Source organism: Meleagris gallopavo, chromosome 22 (assembly GCF_905368555.1).
Source record: "Meleagris gallopavo chromosome 22, MGAL_WU_HG_1.1, whole genome shotgun sequence".
NCBI classification, from domain to species: Eukaryota; Metazoa; Chordata; class Aves; order Galliformes; family Phasianidae; genus Meleagris; species Meleagris gallopavo.
Window position 1 is genome coordinate 482,721 of NC_139425.1, and position 25,547 is coordinate 508,267.

At 42.6% G+C, this 25,547-nt stretch overlaps 1 protein-coding gene across 6 annotated transcripts in view; it reads left to right on the forward strand.

The window, feature by feature from the left end:
• The first annotated feature begins 1,150 nt into the window (after positions 1–1,150).
• Positions 1,151–25,547, forward strand: part of NCOA6 (nuclear receptor coactivator 6) — a 33,341-nt gene continuing 8,944 nt past the window's right edge. For 2 of the 6 annotated variants that reach the window (XM_085241936.1, XM_085241938.1), the window contains exons 1-11: positions 1,155–1,289; positions 2,033–2,189; positions 2,271–2,545; positions 5,351–5,506; positions 6,090–6,212; positions 7,480–7,608; positions 8,587–9,402; positions 12,181–12,327; positions 13,274–14,393; positions 17,902–18,023; positions 18,863–21,841. In XM_085241936.1, coding sequence (XP_085098062.1) covers positions 2,311–2,545; positions 5,351–5,506; positions 6,090–6,212; positions 7,480–7,608; positions 8,587–9,402; positions 12,181–12,327; positions 13,274–14,393; positions 17,902–18,023; positions 18,863–21,841 — 5,827 coding nt within the window. In that variant the 5' untranslated portion in view covers positions 1,155–1,289; positions 2,033–2,189; positions 2,271–2,310. Of the gene's footprint in view, positions 1,290–2,032; positions 2,190–2,270; positions 2,546–5,350; positions 5,507–6,089; positions 6,213–7,479; positions 7,609–8,586; positions 9,403–12,180; positions 12,328–13,273; positions 14,394–17,901; positions 18,024–18,862; positions 21,842–25,547 lie in introns of all 6 variants that reach the window. The other 4 variants (XM_085241937.1, XM_010722220.4, XM_085241935.1 and 1 more) reach the window with 3 other exon arrangements.

Below are 25,547 nucleotides of genomic sequence, written 5' to 3' on the forward strand. Positions count from 1 at the left end.
TAGTGGTGGGAAAGGTTAAAGGGAGGAGTGTTGAATGAAGATCCTTGCTAATTGTGCTTGTGGGCTGGCTTCTGATTTATGGCAGTCAACCTTATAACCAGGGGATTACAGAATTTGTTAGCAAGAGGGATGCAGCTGGGATTCATTTGGTTTGGGGATGGAAGACAGGCTGTGTTCTGCCCAAAGAGGAAGGTTTCACAAATCATCGCTTCTTCCTGTCGCAGTTGGTATAAATCCTACCTGAGCGTAGGAACAGGCCAAGCCGCGTGTTTGAGAGGAGTCTTTAAAGCTGCCACAGGCACTTCAGACACTAACATTCAAAATAAATAAATAACATTGAAGAGTTTGTGCTTTTACAGAGGAAGAGGTCATTTCTTCGGTGCTCGGCACTGTCAGAAATATTTGTGCTTCTCAATGGAGGTAGAAGATCTCCCCTGAGAAATTGTACGTATTTTGAGCATTTAAAACCTCATGTATTGATCCAATATTTCTCTTTCTGAAAAAAGATTGTGTGTGTTTTGTTGTTTCCAGAAGATGCAGCTTGTTTTTCACAGGGTGCTCATTCAGGCCCCAGTGTGATTGTCCCTAAGGCTGCTCCTCGTGTTGGGCTCCGAGCTCCTTCTTTCCAGAAGTCAGAGTATGTGTAATGAATATTACAGGGTGATCTGTGGTTAGGGAAACCAGCCCGGCCCTGCCAAAGACACTCACCATTCATTTGTTTGTGAAAATCAATTGAACCAACTTTTCTGCAGATAGTTATCAGTTGTGTCCTCGTTACCTGGGCATGTGATGTGGAACTGGAGTTTGACTCAGTGCAGCTGCCGAGCACTCAGAGCTGTGATTTAGCTGAGCATGAAAGAGTCTGGGGAACAAATAAAAAGTACTTGTCTGAAAGCACTGTGGAGACACATGGGAAGTATTTTTACTTTCAGTGCAGACTGCAAAAGAACATGGATTACAAAACCACCTGCATCTGCAATCCCAAATCTGAGTGGCGATCCAGAGCGGAGGCCTGCTGCTGCAGCAGGGAGGCTGTGCTGGGTTGGGTGGCTGTGCACATCTCAGCACAGTGTAAGTCTTTCTAACATGGTTACTTTCTGGATGAAGAAAGGCTTTTTTTTTTTTTTTTCAGCCACTATCTGCAATTCATCTTTAATCTCCGATTTGCGGTTTTAATTTGTGTTGGGAACTTGATCCTCTGCCGAGAAGCTGGTCTGCATCCCATTGGAGGGCAGAGCATCCTGAACTGAGCGCGTCACACTGAATGCCAACAGCTTGGGAGTTGCAAGGTCTTGGCAGCGCGGCCTGTTGGTTTGATTTGTTAATCACGGCGGTGGGCAGGAGCTGGTTCCTCTCTGTATTGACTCTTGGATGCTTGGAATTGCATAAGAAATATTTGCTGAGCGTTGGGTGTGAGACCGGAGCGGGGATCGGGCTGTCTCATGTGGTCCTGTAGCCCTGTCATGGCTGCAGGCAAAGCAGGAGAGTGTGAATCTCAGTAAATGCTGCTCTTCTCTGTACTGTATGGACAGCTTCTGTCTCAGGTGGTACCTCTGCATAGGTAACATCATAATGTAACTGCAATTTATTGTATGTTTCTTGGAGTGAGAAGTATCAGGCACATGACTTGATTTACTGAATTCCACTAGAAGATGGAGAAGCTGTGGGCTGGCATAGAGTCAGTACGTTTCAAGTTGTAATGTGCTTAAGCAGCTGGGAACACCTAAGCCTCCACAAAGCAAGCATTGTGTGCTGAGGAGTTCTTTGGACGAGTAAAATTCTCATCAAATGCTGAATATCTTCTGGTGCTGTGGCTTTCTTACTGCTTTGTTGTACAAAGCATCTGCAATCCCTACAATTATGTGTGGTGGTTCCCCCCCAGCTCCCTGCCATCAAAGTGTTGCTGAGTGCCCTGCAGGTTCCCGGCAGCCAAGCATTGCAGAGTTGCTTTGGATTCTTGTTTGTCCTCTGTATGATGCGGAGATGAGAGTAATTGATTTCATGTACCGTTCTCTTTTTCTCTGTCATTTAGGTCAGCTGGAATACCGCTCCAGTCACATGTGGAAGGATTCTGTCAGGAAACCACCAACTCCTCTTTGTTCTGGTGGACAAACAGCTCGGCCGCTGCGATGGCTGCGCTGCTTGGAGTCGCGCTGTTTGTCCCGCAGGCCCGAGCACGGGGTCACCCGGTAGGTTTTCTCTCTTCTTTGTGCACTGTTGAGTGCAGCTGTTCGTGTCTTTGCAGACTAACTTATATTTTTTTCCCAAAGTATCTTCTGAACGTCTGACTGGCTCCCGCTGTTAGACACAATGGTTTTGGACGACCTACCAAAGCTGGGAGATACATGTGCCTCCTTGTACTCCTCGGCTATGGAAGACTTAGAAGTGGATTTGGATTCAGGACTGGAGGAAGACGAACTGAAACAGGAGGCTGCTCCTGAGGATTCCACAATCTTTGTAGCTTTTAAAGGAGATATAGGGGATAGAGACTTTGAACAGAAACTGAGTGTTATACTGGAGAATGTACCTGGCCTTCTACATATGGGTAATGTACTTTCTCATCATTTTTTCAACTGTCCTTAGAATAATTAATTACATAATCAGAATGCTTGTAAAAAGAAATAGATTGCCATTTTCTAGTTCCTTGGATGGTTGGTTGGGCTTGATCTTAGTCCATCTGGGTGCTGTTCTTCTCAGGGGCACTAAGTACAAGTTTCTGCAGTTACTTTATTGTTTAAAACTGATCCGATTAGTGAGTTCATTCATTCCTATTTGGTTCCAGTGTTTTACTTGTTTTTTTTCTCTTTCATTTCTCTCCATTACATATTGCTCTTTTGTATGAAAGTGAAACCAAGCTTGTCCAAACAGGACGTGCTTTTTAATATCAAAACCATCCAATTTAAACCACTGCAGTTGAGAATAGATTCACTTTGAAGTAGCTGGGCCTGTTCAAATCATTACTGTCACTTTGCTGCTGCACTGACCTCATCTACCAGGCTTTTTTTCTGAAGGGGGGAGAATGGAGCATTCTCACATGGCCCTGCGTGCCCACTGTGTGGACAGACTTCCCTAGTTCATTGGTAACACGGGCTTTTGGAACAGCAACGTCTTTTATCAGCATATCTAGATTTGGAAAAAAACATCTGTCCACTGTCTCAGTGTCTTTGCAAAGGAACTTATGATGATTAACTATAGCTGTTTGGTTATGTAGTCTTTCTCACACAATAACAGTCTTTCTGGATGGGTGCTGTGTTGGGGTGGTTTGGGTCAGTGTGTTTGCATCAGTGATTTGCTCCCTCCCCACTACTGGTCAGCCCAGCAATGCCCCTCTTCTGATCACTGGAGGAGATTGATGTATGTTACTGAACAGTCAGGTGACTGCCTGCTATCAGTGTAGTCTGCTACAGAAACAGGTAAACCGAGAGGGGTTGCCTTAAATGCAGCAGCAGGTGCGTACACAGCAGCACCATGAAGTGCAGAACCACAGCAGCACTGCTCTGCTTTGGCTTATTATGATACAATGCAGCCTAAAAGCCACACATTTGCCAGTATGAGTTTTCTCTCCTCTTTCCTGCCTGTCTTTTCCTGAGAACTGGAGGTCACTGTCCTATCATGCTGCTTTTTTTGTATGTTCTTTTGAAATCACATAATACAAAGAAGAATCCACTGTTCTTTAAGGGCAGTCAGTTTTTGTGTTTAAAGAAATCCAATTTTCTGGATTAGATTTTAAAATGTTTTTTGTGTTACGTGTTTCTTCATAGTGCAGAGTACCATTTCTGAAAACTAACTTCTGGCTTCTGAGTAAACTAGTCAAATTTCTGGGTCACTTTGTTCTTAGCTTTCCATTTTCTCTAGTCATAGTCAGTTGGAACTGATGGCTTCGGTTGTTGAGGTCTGAATGGAAGTTACAAAGCTGTGATAAGGCAAATTCGCTGAAGAAGAAATCCCACTGGTTTGAGCTGTGTCCTCGAGGTAGTTGAAGATGATGTGGCTAGCAATGGTGTAGCACTTTGATGGGAGCAAATTCAATCTGTGTCTGTGTAGAGTTGCCTTTGTTACATACAGGCATCTGTATGCTGCATTCGTTATAAATATTAATGGCAGGATTAATGAACACAATTCAATCTTCAGCTGAGAAAGCAGAAAACAAATCTTTAAAATCAACATGTTTGAAATGATCATTGTGGTGAGTTATTTAAACTGATTCAGAACAAAACAAGATATTCAGAATGTCAAGTTAATGAATCATATTGGTTTAGACTTGTCAGATTTGATGTTTGAAAAATGAGAGATCAGATACCAACATGCAGAAGTACTGAAACTGATAATGTGTTTTTTATACGTAAGTGTTGGAACACTGGTAAGATTCAATATAGCACCACTCAGACCTGTATCAAAGAGGATTTTAAGCTTCTGTCACCTGTCCTGCTGAAGATGCGTTTGCTGGAAAGAGGACAAACCGAGTACTGCAGCAGCAGAAGGGTCTTGGTGAACAAGTTAGGACAAGAGAGGGATGAGCTACAGGCACTGTGAAGTGACGTGTTCTTAGGGAACACAAGGCAAACTCCTGCAGGTCTGCCATTCTTCCTTGTCAAAAAGTTTGATGTTGGAAGCCAGTAAATCTGTATTAGGAATCTAGCCTTTTCTTATCCTAAACAGCATTTTGTAGGAATGTTTTAACTGCATACAACTTCAGATCTATATTTCCAATGTTGCTGGCTTATCTTTTTGCCTGTTCCCACCTGTTATTTTTAAAAGGATTGATTTTGTGTAGAAGCGCTCATACGTAGAACAGGCTTACAGAAAAACTGCTGTTAAATATTTAGTACAACTTCAATATGGTTTCTGCAGCAGTTTCAGCATCCCTGTTCAGAATCACTGAGTAATGTGGTAGGAGTGAATGGAATATCAGTAAGGCTTCAATGGCACTGGCCTACAAAAAACATTTCACAAGCGTTTTGCAGAATGAACGCGAGGGCTTCAGTCTCATATTCACATTTCTCACACATCTTGTACGCTAACAGTTCTATTAAATCCCCTGTAGTATATGGTCTGTCTTTCCAAAGTAGTTTCTTCACAGGATATTTCACTTCTTGAGTGATGTTATTGAGTGTTTGTGTTGGCTATTTTATTAGTCCCAACTTCTCAGTTTTCGTTTGGCTAATTTTTGGAAAGTAATGCCGTGGTCTCATCTGTGCTGGAGAACTCTCCTGGGTCTGAGGGTAGCTGTGGTCATTTTCACTGCAAATCGCTGTTTTGGGGGTTTTCACATGTGCTTTTTTACCAAGTCACTGCACGAGACATGTTTGAAAATTGACCTTGGAATTACTCTGGCCTTTTCTCTTTTAAGAATCCAACAAGTTAAAGCTGCAGAAAATAGAGCCTTGGAACAGTGTGCGTGTCACCTTTAACATACCCCGCGAAGCTGCGGAGCGGCTGCGCATTCTGGCTCAGAATAATAACCAACAGCTTCGTGATCTGGGGATTCTCTCTGTTCAGATTGAAGGTATTTCATGCTTACTTTGTTTTCCTGGGCATTATAATGAATACGTACTAAAATTTTAAGCATTCTCATCAAGTGGTTTTGTGCATTTACTAAATGTTATGAATCCTGTAATTCAGCAGTTTGGAGAATAATTTCAATGAAAAGGGAGTGTAAGGCTTTTATTCCTCTGAGAGTAGGTATAATAATAATAACAGAAGCTGAAAATCCTTTAAGCACCAGGAAACCTGCTGAAGAATGTTCTTGTGAGTGTTACTAGTAAAATGTACCCTATTCCTGATTGGTTCCTATGAGGCTTTTTTAAACCAAGGTTTCAGTGGAGTTCGTGACTGAAATATCTGTCCTGGACAGCTGTTCTCAGAGCACACCGAGGTTGAAACTGAAGGCACTTAATGCTTGCCATGATGCTGTCTTTTTTTAAAATCGAAACATAAAGATAAGGACATTGTACATAACTTATAAAGTGCATATTAAAGGTAAAGTTTGTTCTTCCTTCCTTGACATCTTTTAAATGTCCTTTTGAAGGTGTCTGTATTCTGCTTTCCTGTGTATCGTTCAATTCCCCCAACTTCTGCATTACTTCTAGGGGAAGGTGCTATCAATTTAGCCTTAGCTCAAAGTAGAAGCCAGGATGTTCGAATCAATGGGCCGCTGGGAGCAAACAACTCAGTACGAATGGAACCTGGATTTCCCATGCAAGGGGGACAAGGTAAATTGCTTTTTAAATAAATGATTTAGATTTGCAAAGCTTGGAATTTATTAAACATATCATGAAATTTCACTGATCATAGCAATTATTGTTAAAAGAATTATAGTTGCCATAAAATTGGTTATGATCTTGTTCCTGACTGTCTAATTCCAGGTCATGTAAATCATTGGCTGTGTTTTCCGTATTAACGCTGGAGTGATCTGGGTGGGGCAGGTTTTTTGGCTTTTTTGAATCATTTTTTTATTAGAGGCTGTAAAATCACTTTAGTCTAGTAGAGTGACTTCACTTTAAAATGTACAGAGATTATGACACAGTGTTCTATTTTATGGCATTCGGCATAAGGCCTGATTCGGTGCAGAAAAGTAGGCTACTGTAGATGAAATCTGGTGTGATGAAGCGAAGGACGGGGCACCTGTCATTATGCTTAGTCTCATCTTTGGATAGCCTTCTGAGATCTGATCGTAGAGAATTGGATTTCTTTAAGAGGCGAAGTTTTATTGAATGCTTGGTTTGTATGTGCATAGTAAGTAATTTCTCATTATAAAAGCAAGATTTTATTCAAAGTTGAAGGAAAACCACTATGTAATTTATTTTAATAGCTGAATCAAAAGGCAAGATAAACTAGGTAGTATCTTAGTAAATAGGACTTCGTGCAATTAGAAAACTGGGATCAACAGATAATTTAAGGCACGTTTGTGGCTGTTGTTGGGAATGAATGGAATTCTTTACCTATTAGCTGATTAAACAACAGTTAAATAGTAAATCGTGGTGCTTAGCAAAGAGCAGGAATGTTTGACTCAGAAAGCTTATCTTCCCTGGATGATCATGAGGTTCCTTTCCTGCCTGAAGTTAACAATACAAATAAAAGAATTTAACCATCAGGTCAGAGATATAAACCATTTTACAAAATAGCAGCCTTTGTAAAGGAGACGTTAGAACTGTTCTTTCTTACAATGCATGACTTTGGTACAGTCTTGTCACTTGGTGCCAGGTCAGGCAAGAGAGGAAAGCTTCAAATAGTTGGTAAGCAGGCAGATTCTTTCTGCAGCCCTCTAAGGGTTTGGTGTTAAAGGCTCTGCTTCAGTGTGACTTCATTTTGTGTGTTTTATTCCAAAGTCTAAGCTTTGAGGCAGAGATCTCAGGGAACAATTTGTAAAATCTAAATGCTGCTTTTTTTTTTTTTTAATGCTTTTCTATGTAAAAAAAAATTGCTGTACTTGGTAATATGCTGCCTTTTAATTATTATTATTATTATTATTATTTTAAGGTTTAATAAGAATGAGCAATGCTGCAGCCGTTATGATGTCCCAGAGTGGAAGCATGCCATCCTCTATGGTGGCAGGTGGTGCTGGTACAGAGCTGCAGCCAAGAACACCTCGACCTTCCTCACAGCCAGGTGGTAAAAATTACTCAGAGCACTGCTCTTTACTAGAAATGTTTACCTGGAATATTTTTCTTCAATGTGCAAGTTTGAGACTGTACTTGTAAATGAACTCCAGAGTTTCCTGAAGCTTTTCCCTCGCCTTTTCTGAGAGTTGCTCTTTCTGGAGGGCCCTCCTTGTCCCTGTTAATATGGTGACATTTGTCAGATAATATGGGGATCTGAAGTCACCAGGTTCCTTAATGTTTTCTTCAAATGTGTTGAGCAGCAGTAGTATCCTTTGCCTGTTAGGACAGAGCTTTGTCTTAAGGAAAGGAATGGTTGAATGAGTCAGGTGTCTGCAGTAGGAAGCACATGTACCAGATTAAGGACAAGTGGTTTTAAAACAGGAGTAGATATACTAGGAACTTAACATTTGGGGATCTTGGTAGGAGGGGCCTAGCCATAAATTGAGGTATTTTCTTCATAATTTTGAGGCTGGAGAAAAAGAGAGGAGATTATTAGTTCTCCCTCCATAAAATTGTAGTAGTATTTACCAGCTTCCTTTAGATCTTTATAAAATTTATTCTTACAGACAACATTTCTAATAAATGTTTCAAATATTCTAGGACTTTGTTAATTCCTCATTTTGCCACTTTTTTAGCTGGCAGGAATAATACCAGTTAGTGTTTGTGTTATTCTACCAGTCAGTGTGTAGAAGGCTTGTGTTTGTAGGAACAAGTGCAATGGAGTTACCCTTTTTTTTTTTTTTTTTTTAGAGGTTATAAATTCATGAGACTTGGGAGGTTTTCAAAGGGAATCCTGAGAAGCCAAGTATTGTCTGTCCTGTCTATTGAAGGAATTGGAGCACTGGAGTGTGAATATTTGTTAGACCTTAATTTCAGCAGAGCGAGCAGATGCAAGCAAACAATTTACCCTTCCTTGTTTTGTGGTGGTTTTTGTCTACAGTAGGTTATTTACTTTTATTTTTACTTTTCTTTGCTATTTTAATAGATGCAATGGACCCACTTTTATCTGGGTTAAATATCCAGCAGCAAAATCATCCATCTGGATCTTTAGCTCCGCAACTCCATTCAATGCAATCAGTTCCTGTAAACAGGCAAATGAACTCAGCCAACTTTCAGCAACTACAACAACAAACACAGTTGCAGACACGTCCTCCCCAGCCACATCAGCAGCCACAGCAGGGTATTCGACCTTCGTTTACTTCACCAGCACAGGTTCCAGTTCCCCCTGGCTGGAACCAGCTTCCTTCAGGAGCACTTCAGCCTCCTCCAACCCAGGGAGCACTGGGTACATTGACAGTAAACCAGGGTTGGAAAAAGGCCCCTTTACCTGGACAAATGCAGCAGCAACTTCAAGCAAGACCATCTCTAGCCACAGTACAAACTCCTACTCATCCTCCACCTCCATATCCTTTCGGAAGCCAGCAAGCTTCCCAGGCTCACTCAAACTTTCCCCAAATGAGCAATCCTGGCCAGTTTACTGCTCCTCAAATGAAAAGCCTTCAGGGAGGGCCCTCACGCGTTCCTACACCACTACAACAACCCCACTTGACCAACAAGTCTCCTGCTTCCTCTCCCTCCTCCTTCCAGCAGGGATCACCTGCATCATCTCCAACAGTTAACCAGACGCAGCAGCAGATGGGACCAAGGCCTCCCCAAAGTAGCACGCTTCCCCAGGGATTTCAGCAGACTGTCAGTTCTCCTAGTCGTAATGCTATGGTGCAACAGGGGAACGTACCCCCCAACTTCATGGTGATGCAGCAGCAAAACCAAGGTCCACAAGGTTTACACCCTGGCTTAGGAGGTAAGAAGTACTAAGACTGTCTTTTACAATAAAAGAAAGAACATAAAATGGCTAGAATTAATGTTATTGTTCCTTTTCAAAAAGTCATGTCAGAGACAAAATGAAGATATAGGTTGTGTACATGTAAGGTGAGTATGGGTGAATTAGCATCAGTTACTTCAGTTTTACTATCTAGCTGTGTCCTGACATGCTGCATTAGTAACCTAGAAGTGAACTCTTGGCCACGGCAGAACGAAATTGTTGTATGTAGTTGCTGCTTATGACTCCTCATCATCCTCTTGGCAGTTCTTCTGTTGCCTTACAGCAAGTTCAGAAGAAGCAAAGATATTGTTTGTTTGTTTTGAAAGGGAGAGTTCAGTAAAAACAAATGAATGTTTTTTTTTTCCCTTCAGCTTTGTCTGTCACCACTTATGTTTTCTGCTACAGAAATGAAGCATTATTTTACATCTTCCCTTCTAAGTTGTGGATGTTTCCTCTTGACCCTATCTTTATTTATCATCGGTTTCTTCACTATGGAAGCACTGTTACTGCTATTCCCTGCTCTAAAATGAGAAAGTAAAGGGAGGTTTTAATTTCCTCTTTTGTCTTGTGGTCCTTTGTTTTCTCTTTGGATCTCCACATTTTTGCCTTACTACTCTCAGAAGGCTTCTCTAGCAATGGCAGAATTTCATTTATGAATCCTAGGATCTCTTTTGTGTCCTCATTTTTCTTTTTCCCTTGTGCCTTTTATGGTGCTGTGCCTGACTTGTAGCAGTTCTCTCCATTTGTTTGTCTTTCTCCTGAATGGCTGCTCTCAGGTACCTGTGCACAGGCTCTTGCCTGGCTCTTTAAAATCTTTTCCTTCTGTATTTATAAAGTCTCTACCTACCACCTATCTACCCCCACACAGTTCTGTATGTACTCTGTTTTCCTGTGTTCTCACACTGTGCATCTGATACAGCTCAGATGAGCTGTAGGAAGTACCCATTCCTCGGTCTGCTGATATAGGCAGGTGTCTTCACTGTTTGTGTTGTGGATCTCATTTGAATTTGGTTCAGTTTGATTCATCTGAATTGTCTCAGTTTTAGGGTTTTCCTCCTGCAGACTGGTTTTAGGGTCTGCCAGTGCCTTTTACTTGCTACCTCCTTTCTTGTCTTCAGCAGCCACATATTTTGAGAATTGTCACATTTCCTTACAGTTTTGTCTCTCCAGCTGTATGTCAGTGGTCAAGAATCACTGTCTTCTAGGTAATGTAACCCTCACCTCTAGACAGCCTAATCTCTGCATACTTACTATGTAAACCTACTATAGACAAAACCCTACTTTTGCTTTGTTAAAAATAACAACCCAAATAAACTATCAAAATATGTTATTTGGACTCACTCCAGGTCCTATTGCTAAAGTCAGTAATCCTGCTGTGAGCAATATCCCCAGATGTTTTAAAAAGACAGGATTCTGTTGATTTAAACAAAGCTACCTTCTACCTGCTGAGGTTTTTGCCTGGCTTCTGTCCATACTTAATCCTTCCTGCAATTTAGACAATAATTAAGCCATAGTTAGGGATCTTTCCAGTTTTGAGGCACTTTGCATTTCAAGGTTTAGTGTAAATGAATACATTCCAACACTTTTACCTGGTTAATCTTGCAATTCAGAAGAGGCCAAATTTAACACTTAATTCAAGCATTCCTACATGCAGAATTTTCCTCTAAGTTTTGCAGAACTAGAATTATAGTCCTGTGATGTGTTGTTTGAAATATTTGTTCCGTATTTACAGATGCGCCTAATGTTTGACTTATGAACTCAATTATACTGAAGTACTAGTTGTAGACATGAGACCAGATTAATTTACACAAGCAATACAGTTAGAGTGTGCAAGAAAGCTATAACCATAGAAGGAGCCAAGGTTAAATTCTGGCTGTGGACAGTGAATCAGGAAAACACAGGAGTATGGAGTTTCTAATAGGTCTGTGGTACGATATATTTGATGGTGAGATAAAGAGGTGGGTTTTGCTAAAGGCGTTTATGCTGCTGCTCATTTTGGTAGGAACGGTGCAATTTTTGCTCTCTGTGGCAGGGCAGCAGTGGTGGTGTGATATGTCCACGTGTGGGCACTGTGCCAGGCGGAGACCTGACAGAATACTTGCAATAGGAGTAGCAGGGTTGCAGATATAAACGTGGGACTTGCTGCAGCCAAGTCTCCTTGTGGGTAGCCAAGCCCTGTTCTGTCTCATTACCTGGAAGATTCTTCAGCTCAGCCCTCCATGGGCCTAAAAGTCACTCTGAGTCTGTATGTACATGGACCAGCAGGGCGAAGGAGTGCTAAGAAGTGTGTACCTGGTGTGTTATGGTGGCAGATCTTGTTGAGAGGAGAAAAAAGTGTCATAAAAATGGAAGATATTTGTATTTGCTTACATGGAGTAAGTTAAGGACCTGCTGAGAGATGAGCTGCAGTTGAGAACAGCAAATGATGGTACTTCAAATTCTGGTTTCTGAAAATGCCGACTTTTCCCCATTTTTGGGGGGTTAGTGTTCTACTTAGACTAGAAGCAGAATTATGTTTTCAGTGGAGTCATAGTGCTTTGTTAGGCAGAACTATTGCACAGGTAAGAATTCTAAGTATGCTTTCAATGGGTTTCACGTATTGGCAAAAATTACTTTCTGTCTAAACCAGAAGTGTGACAGTACATACTCAAAGGTATTCTTCCTACTGAAATCCAATTACAGATTTTTTTTCTTTCCTCTTTACTCTTCTCTCTTCCTTCTTTCCCTGCTTACTAATGAGAAAATTCTTGTGTTAAGGAATGCCCAAGCGCCTCCCTCCCGGGTTCCCTGCAGGCCAGGCTAACCAGAGCTTCATGCAAGGTCAGGTGCCTTCCACAGCACCAGGAACACCAGTGAACAGTGGAGCTCCACAGCTACAAACCAGCCAAAATATGCAGCACACAGGTCTGTTTGGAACATGTTGTTCCTCAGTTATTGATGTTGTTTTGTGTGTGTGTGTGTGTGTGTGTAAAATGATGCTTTTACTTGCATAACACAATTATAAAACATTACATTCTTACCAGTAATGGAGTATTGTAGCTAGCTTGGACTGAAAGTGGTATGCTATGTGTATTGTTAAATGAGGAAAAGAAAATCAAGTGGCTGGTTGTACTCAAGTATTATTACTTAGGACTGTCATTCTAGGATCCAGAAGTATCTGTTGAGAAGCTAAAAGTAATTGGCAGTAGGGTTTGGAGGCTAGGGGTAATAAAGATACAGCACAAAAGAAACTTCTTGTCCTGAAAAAAAGAAGAGTGTTATCTTAGGAAAAAGAAGAAAAGAAGCACCTTGTTGTTATTTGAAAAAGTTATTAGTTTCTTTAAAAGCTTTGGAAATCAGCTTAAAGAGAGTTTTGTGAAAAAAGACATCTGTATTTCATAAATATCTCATCTTAACAATTTGGTTATCGGCCTTTCATCTGGATTATGTCCCTTCATTACTATTGGATGTGTATTTATTTTTTACCTATTATAAAATAACCTCAAGGTTTGAAGCTTCTTTCAGTTGGGAATTATTTGTGAAGTTAGGTGATATTGTGGAATATTTTTAGGCTTATGTACAGATAATGACTGAAATGAAAGTTGTGACAAGTCTTCTGCAGTGAGGTCCACGTATGAAGCACCAATGAAGGAGTTTGTTTTGAGAAGTGCTGGTATGATTTTCTGTTTTGACAAGTAATGTTTATCTGTGACACCAAACATCATAGCACAGGACTGCAAACATGTCCAATGTTCCAATTCGTTAGAAAAAGGAGGAAAGTGAATGTGGAGGAGTTATTCAACATCAAATTTGAAAACTTTATATCACTCCTATCGGTTTCTAACCAGCTTTTTCTTAATTGTTTTTAAAGGTGGCCAAGGATCTGGGCCTCCTCAAAATCAGATGCAAGCACCACATGGCCCACCAAATATAATGCAGACCAATTTAATGGGACTTCATGGAAATATGAACAACCAGCAGGCTGGTGCTAGTGGAGTGCCACAAGTTAACATGGGCAACATACAAGGACAGCCTCAACAAGGACCACAGTCTCAGCTTATGGGAATGCATCAGCAAATTGTATCCTCTCAAGGACAGATGGTAAATATTCAGGCTCAGGGATCGATGAACCCTCAGAACCAGATGATACTTTCTCGAACTCAGCTCATGCCACAAGGCCAAATGATGGTAACACCACAAAATCAAAATCTTGGTCCTTCACCCCAAAGGATGACCCCACCCAAACAGATGATTTCTCAGCAGGGACAACAGATGATGTCTACACACAATCAGATGATGGGACCTCAAGGTCAGGTCTTGTTACAGCCAAACTCAATGATGGAACAGATGATGACCACTCAAATGCAGGGAAATAAACAGCCTTTTAATGCTCAAAACCAGTCCAGTGTTATGTCGGGGCCAGCTCAACTGATGAGAGGACCAACCCCAAACATGCAAGGAAACATGGTGCAGTTCACTGGGCAGATGATGGCTCAACAAGGCCCTGTGAATGGTAACCCTTCTCAGGTTATGGGAATACAAGGGCAAGTTTTAAGACCTACCGGGCCTGGCCCCCATATGTCTCAGCAACTTGGGGATACTACTACTGCAACAAATAATGATGTGAACGTGACACAGATGTTACCTGATGTTCCCGTGCAGCAGTCTAACATGGTGCCTTCCCATCTGCAAGCAATGCAAGGAAACAACAGCGCTTCAGGGAGTCATTTCCCTGGCCACGGGCTGCCGTTCAATTCCGGGTTTAGTGGAACGCCAAATGGGAATCAGATTTCCTGTGGACAAAATCCTGGCTTTCCTGTCAATAAAGATGTCACGCTCACAAGTCCACTCTTGGTTAACCTTCTACAAAGTGATATATCGGCAGGACACTTCGGTGTGAACAACAAACCAAATAGTCAGAATGCCAGTAAGCCGAAAAAGAAAAAGCCTCCAAGGAAAAAGAAAACTAATCAACAACTGGAACAAACAAAGTAGGTTTGATATTACACTGTTTTTTTTTTTTAAGAGATATGGGAAGGTCTCGCGGGCCACCTGTCGGTGTGTTTTCAGCAAGCGTGGAGTGAGAACCGCATTATTTCTTACGCTAGCAGTTTCACTCAAGTGACAGCTCCATGGCAAGTGTGCCACTGCAAAATTCATTCAGGATGAAAAACAGCATGCAAACATCCTAGTTAAGTAATACTTCTGCTTAAAATAGCAATGTTTGCTGCATTTACTGGGTAAAAGAGATGAGAAGTTTTCTTCAAAATGTCAGTGGATTCCTGGAGCCTTGGTGTTGGACGTGGAGCCTGCCATTCTCAGGCAGTCTGATGGTCACAGGCAGACAGTAGGGAAACACTTTCAGAAGAATTATAAGCCTTTGTATAACAATATGTTGTATAGATTTTTGAAGGGGGTTGTTTTCTGGGATACATCTATATCCTATTGTGGTTCTGCCTGGAGTTGAGCTGGTCTTTTCTTAGTGGAAGTTGCAGCTAGGAGTTGGAGTGTGGTGCGGGAAAAACAAGCCCAAGCAATGCTGGCCTTCTTAGCCTGGAAGAGGTTAGGAGAAAAAACTCTGAGAGTAATAGGCCAATGAGATAGTACATGAGAGAAAATAAATTATCATATCTGTATGGTGGAAATACGATATTATTGAGTCTTTTCATTCACCACTGACTTGCATATTCTTTGTTGGCCGGGTGTCCCGTAAACCTTTGCTGTTGGCAGTGTACTAATACCAGTGCAGATGGTAGAATACTGCTGCTGTGCCTTTTTTCAGCTAAAATGGTATATACAGATACAGTATATCTGTATATCTGCTATATAGCTAACCTGTGGCTGCAGGAATCTACATGTTGGTGTAAACTTCTGTGGTTTTTTTTCCCAGTTTGCTTTAGAAAAGAATGGAAGAAGTTTGTGCAAATTTGCAGCGCAAGAATATCCAGATTTGCATTTATCTATTGCAAGGGATCTTTTGTGACAGTCCTTAACTGCCTTAATTTCCTAGTGCTGCTATAAAATGCGTTTTGCAGATGTGGAGGTGCTGAATGAAGGCAAGGCAAAGCACGCCAGTTTAAAAGGTTCAGAAGAAATGTCAAATACCTACTCTTTAGTTCTACATACAGGTCACGGTACAGCCTGTCAGCTCAAATTGCTGCAAAACAGGCCTGGTGATTTCAAATTAAATGATCAGAAATTATGGCATTAGAACCAAGTGGCCAAAATACACATAGTGTGCAACACTGGTGTGCCTTGGAATGAGTGTCCTTCTGCTTTCAAACAGGGCTTGAATAAAAAGCAAACAGGTATTTTTCTGTCTGTTGTTTTCCTGAACTTTAAAGCTATCCAGGTACCTTTCACACAGTAACTATGGCATATTTTTCTATGCATCAAAACATTGCATGGCACTGGCAACAGTGCTTTGTGGGCACTGCTGATCATTTGCAGCAAAGGAAAATATGGAGTCATTGTATCGTTATTAGTGTTCATTAAAGAAAAGCCTGTTAAAGTTTTGTTTTCATTGCTCTTGCTGATGGTCATGCAGCCTCAGTGTGGCCTGGGAATATCAGTGAATGGATAGATAAAGCTGCTGCAGAATCTCCCAGGAGATTGTTTGCTGTTATGAAGTTTGCTTTGCCTTCCCTGTATCTTTATTTCTTCCGGTCTTATGTCAGCATCTGCATCTCTCTTTTTTTTTTTTTTGCTTGTTTGCTGGTGAGGTGTTTTTTTTCTGCTTAGCCTTGTTTTTTTTTCTCTTCTGACATTCTCTTTGTGCTCTGACTGCAGGTTCATATCTGAGAGCCGTGCTCAGCAATGCAGCTGTAGAGCTAAAGCGCCCTTAGAAAACTACTAATCCATACTGTGCAGCTGGTTTGTCTTTGCACTGAGAGCAATAGGGGGGAAGAACAAACAAGGAATGTTTGTCCCTCTGGCACAGACTCACTGTCTTGCTTGTTATGCGTATTCAGAATGTGGTGGGCTTCTTAGATAGCTGGTGCTTGTTAAATGGGCTCGGTAAAGTTCAGCTGCATTTGAAATTCAATTTGTGTTTAAATTTCCCAGAAACTGCAGCAGCAGTTGTTCCTGAAGTAATCACTGTTCCTGGTTGCTAGAGAACAAAACTCCAGTTGAGTTTAGCGAGGTTTTGTTTTGCAGCTTGCCTTATGGCTCCCATCTGGCTGGAGGTGATTTGGAAGAATTGATTTTGCACAAGGACAGCTTTCTAGGTTAAGCCCGTTTGTGTGGTAATGCTCTGCAACCGCTTTTTATCTGACCCTTAACTGTAACATTTGTAATCCCCATCCCCATTTTTAAGAAATCACAGAAACGTGGAACATCCCCAGTTGCAAGGAGCACATCGGGCTCCACGCAGCACCCCAGACCAGTGGCTCAATGGGGCAGTGTCCCAGCACTCCCTGAGCTCAGGCACTGGGGCTGTGCCCACCGCCTGCTGGGGCAGAGCCTTTCCCCGACCCACCCCTGACCCTCCCCTGCCTGGTGAAAATTCAGGGGCTTCCAAGTTGCTCCCTGCTTTCTGAGCACTGGATAGTTAATAGGATGTTGGGGCAGGCCTGGGTTTCTTGCTGCCAGCTGTCCATATACCAGAAGCTGGCTGTTACCATCAGGTAAGCTTTTATATAATTCAAATCCTTGTTTTGCTGAGAATTTCTTTTTCCTCATCATTCCTGTAGAAGTTTGCTTCTCCTTGCAGGCAGTGGACCTGTTTTGATGTTTTTAGTTTAAACGGAGAGCTGTTATTACATAGATCTCCATACAGCCTCAGTATACTCATGAAGCCAATAAGCCATTAAAGTCTTTTACTCTTCATCCCTCTTCATCTTACATCCTCTGGCCACAGGTTAGCTGTGAAAGCATGCTTGTTCTAAGCTTGCAAAGGCTGTCGTGATACAGTGGAAGCATTTGATGTCAAATCTTGGCAATTTTAACTTGTCCCCCAGGATCTCCTGGAGCAGGGTCTGCGTCCCGCAGGGCTGTGTGCTCTGGTGGGTGGCCTTGAATACCTGATGTGTTGATACGTTTGTGCTGTGACATGGATAGAGGTCTTACATCCTAAGCTGGTCTCCCCTGGGAACGTGGTGCTGCCATTGAAGTTCAGTGCATATATACACGATATTTATCTGTACAGATGGCATAGCAATATTTGAGGGAAGCCTGTCTAAATGCATCAGGAGAACTATTTATATATACATTTGAAGTATCCATTGGCATTCCCTTAATTATAAACAGGAAAGAAAGAAATGCTTCGGGTGAGTAAAGCACCAGGCAGCTTGTCCCTTCAGGACTAGTATGTAAGGCCCAGATGTGACTGTCGGCTGTTTCCTGGGCAGTGTTCAGATCTGCTGCACTGTGCCTGAGGCAGTGATCTGTTTCCATGAGTTACTTGCAGGTCAGCCAGAAGTGCTGGGATGGTTGTGGAAGCAGAATCCAAACTCTGACGTTACGGCTGTATGTAAACAGCAATTATTTTTCTTTCAGCTCCTCAGAACCGCGCCCAGGCGGCCTGGAGGAGAGCGATCAGTCATCAACGTCTGGAGATCAAGGAATCAACTTAGACAGCTCAGGCCCTAAACTTTCAGACTTTGGAAGCAGGCCACCAGGTGAGTGTTAAATGTTGTCACTACAGTAGAGCTTTTACTGATCTTTGTGACTGTACTTTCTTGCATGTTCAAGTCCAAGCATTTTTTTTCTCCTAGTAAATAATTGATTCCTTTATTTGTATTCTTTGAATTAGCTCTAAATGAATAGATGTCTGCATCCTCGTGTATCACCCAGGTATCATATTGAATACTGTAGAATTACTTAGCAATATCACATTTGGTAGATTTCTGTACTCCTAGCAGTAGCACAGACCAGTGTCTTTAAAACTGACAGTAGCCAGTAGTTGATTTTTCAGATTTTTAATTTTTAAGAGATGGAAGTTACTGCTGAAATTATCCTTTATTCATAGGAAGGATTATATACTGCGTGTGTTCCTTTTAGCACTCTTTTTGCAAAGTAATACATTGATGCATGGTAGATTCTACTTTGTACAATGGAAATGGTCAGATACGTAACAGGCTTTCTAGTTCTTGTCTTACAAACTTTTAGGTTTGTTTTGAGGATAATTAATTTGTGAAAGTTTAACTCTGCATTTGAAAGTGGCAACAAGCCTGTGGACAGGTGCAGAGACTTTCTGAGGTGTTGTGAAGCCAGAGTAATAGCTGGTCACTGGTATATTAGAGACCTTTCATTCAGTGTCACACAGGTCATTTATAATTCTTAAAAACACTTTAAGTAAAATAATTTCCCTTATTTATAAAGCCTGTTTAGTTAATGTGGGTGTTACAGGGGATTAACAGGCTCTCCTACCTACACCTGCTATCTGATGCCATTCATTACATAAATTCTGCTTTCTCTGATTTTTGTTTTTGATCAGCATGTCACTGTGTCCTCTTAGGTTATCCTTCTCAGCCAGTGGAACAAAGACCACTTCAGCAGATGCCACCTCAACTCATGCCACATACACAGCAGCCACAGCAGCTGCAACAGCAGCCACAGCTGCCTCCACAGCAAGCTCAGGCGCCGCCGCAAACACCGCAGCAACAGCAGCAAATGATGATGATGCTTATGATGCAGCAAGATTCCAAATCAGTCAGGCTGCCCCTACCACAAGGAGTTCATCCACCTCGAGGGCCTCTGAATCCAGATGCCCAAAGAATGCCCATGCAGCAGAGTGGTAACATGCCAGTGATGGTCAATCTACAAGGCCCTGGGTCTGTGCCTCTGTCTCCTGATAAACAGAGAATTTCCTTGCCAAGCAATCCTTCTCTGGGAAATAATGCAAGAAAAATGGTTTATCAAGATAATGTACAGAATCCTTCCAGCTCACCTCTGGGAGAAGTTTCATCAGTATCCTCCCTTCCAGACGGAGGTGGAACTGAAGGCCCCGCAGCATCAGGAGCTCAGAATAATTTGACATCTCATTTAGTAGTTTCACAGAATCAATTAATGATGACGGGAGCCAAACCTGGACCATCCCCACTTTCAACCACCCAAGGCACAAGTCCTCAGCAGCAATCTAATTCTCTGCCTGGCTCCCTTGCACACCATTTTCCTAATGTTGCTACTCCATCACAAACTTCAAGGCCTAAAACCCCAAACAGAGCAAGCCCAAGGCCATACTATCCTCAGACTCCTAATAACCGGCCGCCTAGCACAGAACCCTCAGAAATAAGCCTGTCTCCAGAGAGACTCAACGCTTCTATAGCTGGTCTTTTCCCTCCCCAAATTAATATTCCTTTACCTCCCAGGCCTAATCTCAGTAGAGGATTTGATCAGCAGGGTCTTAATCCTACTACTTTGAAGGCCATTGGACAAGCCCCATCAAATCTCACAATTAACAATCAGTCTAGTTTTGCTGCTCCACAGTCACACAAATTGGAAAGTGTTGTTAATTCAGGAAAGCAAACGAATGCTGGAGGAACAAAAAGAGCAAGTCCAAGCAGTAGTCGAAGATCCAGTCCTGGATCCAGCAGGAAAACAACACCAAGTCCTGGTAGACAGAATTCAAAAGCAGCAAAATTATCGTTAGCTACTCCGCAGAATCCATCTCTCTTGCAGAATGTAGATATGCAGAGGAATATGATGGTTGGTCCTGCTTCTTTGCCAACACCTGTTACTACAAGTTTTCAAAATAATAACATGCTAAGTAATCAGAGTCCTGCAGTTTCTGCACCTGCTATGACTGGCATTCCTGAAGACAATAAAGAGAGCCTCAGTGTTCCTCAAGATAACGAATGTCAAAGTGCACAAATTGTCCAAGGTAACAAAGACCAGCCCAGCATTGAACTAAAAGGTATCCCTACCCCAGAAATAAAAATGTTGGTTCCAGAGGAGCAGTCAAAAAAAGATGGGCAGGCCTTAGAAGTGGGTAAGCTTCCAGTTTTGGAGGAAAGTAAAACCATGGTATCTCCGGCTATGAGGGAAGCACCAACTTCTTTAAGCCAACTTCTCGATAATTCTGGAGCTCCTAATGTAACCATTAAGCCCCCAGGACTGACTGGTCTTGAAATGGCACCAGTAGTCACCACTGTGGAGGAGATAAAAAAGGTAGCTGTCATTCCTCCCCTGCAAGATGCATCTTCTAGCAAAGAGCCATCTAATTCACATAGTTTGCCTCAAAGTAATGAGCCCTGTTCAAATCCAGGGCATCAGGAACCGGGAGAAATAAACTCAAATGTTACACAGAGTGTTCCCCCAGTAATGCAAAGGCCTGTCAGTTCTTCTATTTCAGCTCCCTTACCACCCAACCAGATAACAGTTTTTGTAACTTCAAACCCCATTACATCTTCTGCTAATACATCAGCACCGTTGCCATCTCACTTGCAACCCACATTAGTGTCTACTGTTGTCACAATGCCTAACGTAGGAAACAAAGTTATGGTTTCTGAGGGACAGTCGGCAGTTCAGTCTAATGCACGGCCGCAGTTCATTACACCTGTTTTTATAAACTCTTCCTCAATAATTCAGGTTATGAAAGGCTCTCAACCAAGTACGATTCCCACAGCCCCGATGACGTCCAACTCTAGCCTAATGCCTCAGTCGGTGGCGGTTGTGGGCCCTTTACATATACCACAGAACATCAAGTTCTCCTCTGCACCTGCTCCTCCTAGCACATCCTCCAGCAGCCCTGCTCCTAGTATTCCCACGAGCAGGCCACTCGTTCTTAATCCCTTGGCACCCCCTGTTCAGCTGCCTTCTCCTGCTACAACTTCTTCAAATGTTCCTTCGCATCTTCCTGCTCAGCCAGCAAAAGACTCGAGCCCTGAAGAAGCTGCTTCTCAGAGCAGTGGGTCAAGTGACCAGTGCCCCGCTACAGCCACGCAGCCTGGACCCGTGGTTTCACCTCTTCTTAGCAGTAGTCCAGGACCCGGGAACAGACGAAGTCCTGTTTCTTCTAGTAAAGGAAAGGGAAAAGTAGACAAAATTGGCCAACTCTTGCTGACAAAAGCGTGCAAGAAAGTCACTGGCTCCCTTGAGAAAGGGGAAGAGCAGTACACCTTGGATGGAGAAGCAGAAGGTCAGGGGCTGGAGACATCAGTCCCAAGTAACTTGGGAACAGAGCAATCACCAGCAGAACTAGACAATAAAACTGTGACACCTCCGGTACCCAGTCTTACAAAACAGAGCACTTCTGGGCCTGGCAATGTGAGCGTTAGCGCTGCTGCTGCTTCTGCTTCTGTATCTCCAAGCTTATCAACAAGCACTCCTCCTACAAGTGCACTGTCATCTGTAACCACTCCAGCAATCCCAGAGCTTGCACCTGCAACACCAAGTACAAATGGCAGTAACCATGGCAGCTTACCGGCTGAGCAGACTGGGGGTGGCTTGGTGGAGGACAAAACAGGCACACATCAGGAACTGCTACAAAATACAGGTAAGTCTACTGCTACCCTTCTTAAATAGAAGCTGCGAGATTGCTTTCATAAACTTCCTTGGTGCTTTCTTCCATGAGTATTATAAAATGCAGATACTGTAGGATGACAATTACTTTTTAATTCTAATATTAGGATAATATGTAGACCTGTATTTCACCAAGATCCATGTTTCAGGTATTCCTTCTGTTTTCATTTACAGCCTATATGTGGTATTTCATGTGAACATAATAGAGGAGTGACTTCACGTAACTTAGAAGTGGAGAAAGATGGGATGCATCAACAGTGACAGTTGGATGCATCAGACATCTTTTAAACTGGTACCTAATAGAATCATAGAGAGGTTTGAGTTGGAAGGAACCTTAAAGATCATTGAGCTCCAAGCCCCCTGCCATAGGCTAGTTGGCACCCACAAGATCAGCCTGCTCAGGGCTCCATCCAGCCTTGCCTTGAACATCTCCAGGGGTGGTGCATCCATGATTTCTCTGGGCAGCAGTGTCAGAGCCTCACCGCCCTCTGGGAAAAGAATTTTTTCCTAACATCTAACTTAAATTTCTTCTTTTTTAGTTTAAAGCTATTCCCTCTTGTCCTGTTGCTATCACACCATGTAAAAAGTTTCTCCCCTTCCTGCTTATAAGCTTCCCTCAAGTACTGGAAGGCCACAATGAGGTCTCAGTGGTGCCTTTTCCAAATTTAACAAATCCACCTCCCTCAACCTTTCTTTGTAGGAGGTGCTCCTGTGAAGAAGGAGTGGTGTCCCTTCCTTCTATGATGTCATCTGCAAACTCTTGAGGGTACGCTTGATCTTATCATCTATGTCATTGATGTAGATGTTCAAGAGCACTGATCCCAGGATAAATCTGTGGAGGAAACCCACTAATCACAGCCCTCCACTTCCACGTAGAGCCATTGACCATGACCTGGCTACGACTATCCAACCAATTCTTTATCCACCAAATAGTCCAGCCTTCAAATTCATATCTCTGCAATTTAGAGATAAGGATGTGGCACGGGACCATGTTGAAGGCCTTGCAGAAATCCAGGTCGACAATGTCTGCTGCCCTTCCTTTGTCCACTGATATCGTCACTCAATCACAGAAGGCAACCAGATTGGTCAGATGCAGTCTGTGCTTAATGAAGCTGTGCTGGCTGTCTCAGCTTGCGTGTGCCTTAACATCTCTTTTAGGAGGATCCGCTCCATGACCTTCCCAGCCACAGACATAAAGCTCACCAGTCTGTAGTTTCCTGGGTCGTCTTTTCTCCCTTTATTAAAAATGGGAGTGATGTTTTCTTTTTTCTAGTTACTAGGAACCTTGCTTGCCAGCCATGACTTTTCAAATGTGATGGAGAGACACTTGGCAACTGTATCAGGCAGCTCCTTCAGAGCCCTAGGATGTGTGTTGTCTGGCCCCATAGACTTGTACACTTGTACTTCATGAGCTGGTTTCGTACTTCATGAGCTGGTTTCAGACTTGCTCCAGTTTTACAGTGAGAGGGATTTTGCTCACCTGACCCCTGCCTAGAAGTTCAGGGACACAAGAGGCACAGGAAGCCTGACTGGAAATAAAGACCGAGGCTAAGAAGTCTTTAAGTACCTCAACCTTCTCTGTATCTGAAGAAGGCAGTTCTTTCTCTCATTTGTCAGAATGGGTATGCTCTCCATTGTCTTGTAAGACCAGTGTATCTCCAGTCTTTTAAGACCCTTCTTGTTATTTTTCACATCACTTGCTGAGTTGAATTCTATTTATGCCTTAATTTTCCTGATGCCATCTCTGCACATCTGGATAGTATCCCTAATCTCTTTCCAGGCCGTCTGTCCCCACTTCCACTGCTTATACTTTTCCTTCTTTTCCTTCAATTTTACCATTCCCCTTTGCTCATGCATGCTGATTTTCTGTCTCCTCTGCCTTATTTCTTCTGCTGGGGAATGGAGAGCTTCTTGCGCTCTCAGAAAGGTATCCTTAAAGTGCTGCCAACTCTGTTCTACTCCCAACTCTGTTCTACTCCTTTGTCCCTAAGGGCAGTTTCCTATGGGATCTCTTCCAATAATTCCTTAAACAGCCTGAAGTTCACTCTCCTGAAGTTCAGGATCCTGACTGGACTCTTTGCCTGGCCCGTGTTCTGTGAGATCCTGAACTCAACCAAAGTATAGTAGCTATATACCAGGCTGCTCCCAGTCTGAACCTCTTTAATGATTTCTTCTGTTTTGGTGAGCCCCAGATGTTGTAGTGCTTCAGTGCTGGTTGGTTTGTCCAATACCTGAACCAGGAAGTTATGTCATCAACACACCCCAGGAGTCTCTTGGACCGTTTGCAGCCCACTGGGCTGCTTTCCCATCAGATATTCGAGTGGTTGAAATCTCCCATCAGGATAAGAGCCTGTGAGAGCAGTGGCTGGAGAGCTGAAGTAAGAAGGCCTCATCCACAGGCTCCATCTGATCAGGTGCCCATAGCAGACATGGCCACCAGATGTCCTTTATTGGTCCGGTCCCACATTTCCACCCGCCAGCTCTGCATGATCACGGCTGTTTCTCAGAGGCAGCTCTTAGTACTCTGTCCACCTCTTAACATAGAGGGCAACTCCCCTACCCGTCCTACCTTGTCCATCTTTTCTAAAAAGCCTGTTGCCCTCAATCATGGTATTCCAGTTGTATGAATGAACCCAACTCATTTCCGTGATAGCAATTAGGTGATAGTTCCCTAATTGCACCACGGCTTCCCTCCCCTCCTGCTTATTTCCCGTGCTGCGCACGTTTGTGCAGAGGTGGCTCAGCTGGGCTATTGGCCTCATTGCCTTCTTGGAGGAGCCCTTGCAAAAACCTCTGGGGGAAATCTGAGGTGTTCCCCCACAGCTTCCTAAAGTGGCAGTGTTCCCTGATTCTTCTCTGTGCATCAGTAGTACATTCCCTACACCTATCAAATCACATTTAAAGCTCTGGTAATGAGCCCTGCCAGCTTGCCCCTCCTGGTCAGGTGCATGGATCTGCTTTGGTCCTCTCAGAGACCTTTAACTTTTATAATTTACTTAAATATATAGACATCATTCTGATATTGTGTATTAATCCTAATAATACAAGTTCTCTCTTGGGGGAACCTTCATCTTCTAGGGAAATAGCTGAACTCTAGCAAAATAAATAAATTATGCACAAGGAAAAATGAAAATGTTCTTTTCAGAGATACACTTAGAAGTTCAACTATGACTAAATTGTGTGTTGTTACAGAAAATCCCCTCATTTCTACCTTATTTCCTTTATAATTTTACTTTTAGCATTGACAGACTTCACTGCTTGTTCTTGATGCCATTTTAACCTGTTGGAAGCAATGTGGAAATAAACCATCATTCTTAAAGCAAGCAATTTGAATATCCATTGTGCTTTATATTGTCAGTTTAGAGATGGATTTTATCTTTTAGCAGACAAAACTATGGAAAATAGAGCCCACATAAATCAGTGCAAACGAGCTTCAATTTAAGCATAAATTTTCCCCATGGCTAGTTGTGTGCCTTAGCTGTGTGTTGCCTGAAGGTGGAAGTGCTGCCTTTGAGCTTCACAGAAGGAATTATGCTTTCTTAGAAGAAAAAGTTGTTGGCAGGAGCAGCGTGATGTAAGTCTGTACAGCAGTCTCAAAGCAGGAAGCAGTGATAGCACTTTCCAAATGCTCTGGTTGCTTCTTGGTGTGTAAGAAAAAAACAGAAAATGTACCTAACTTC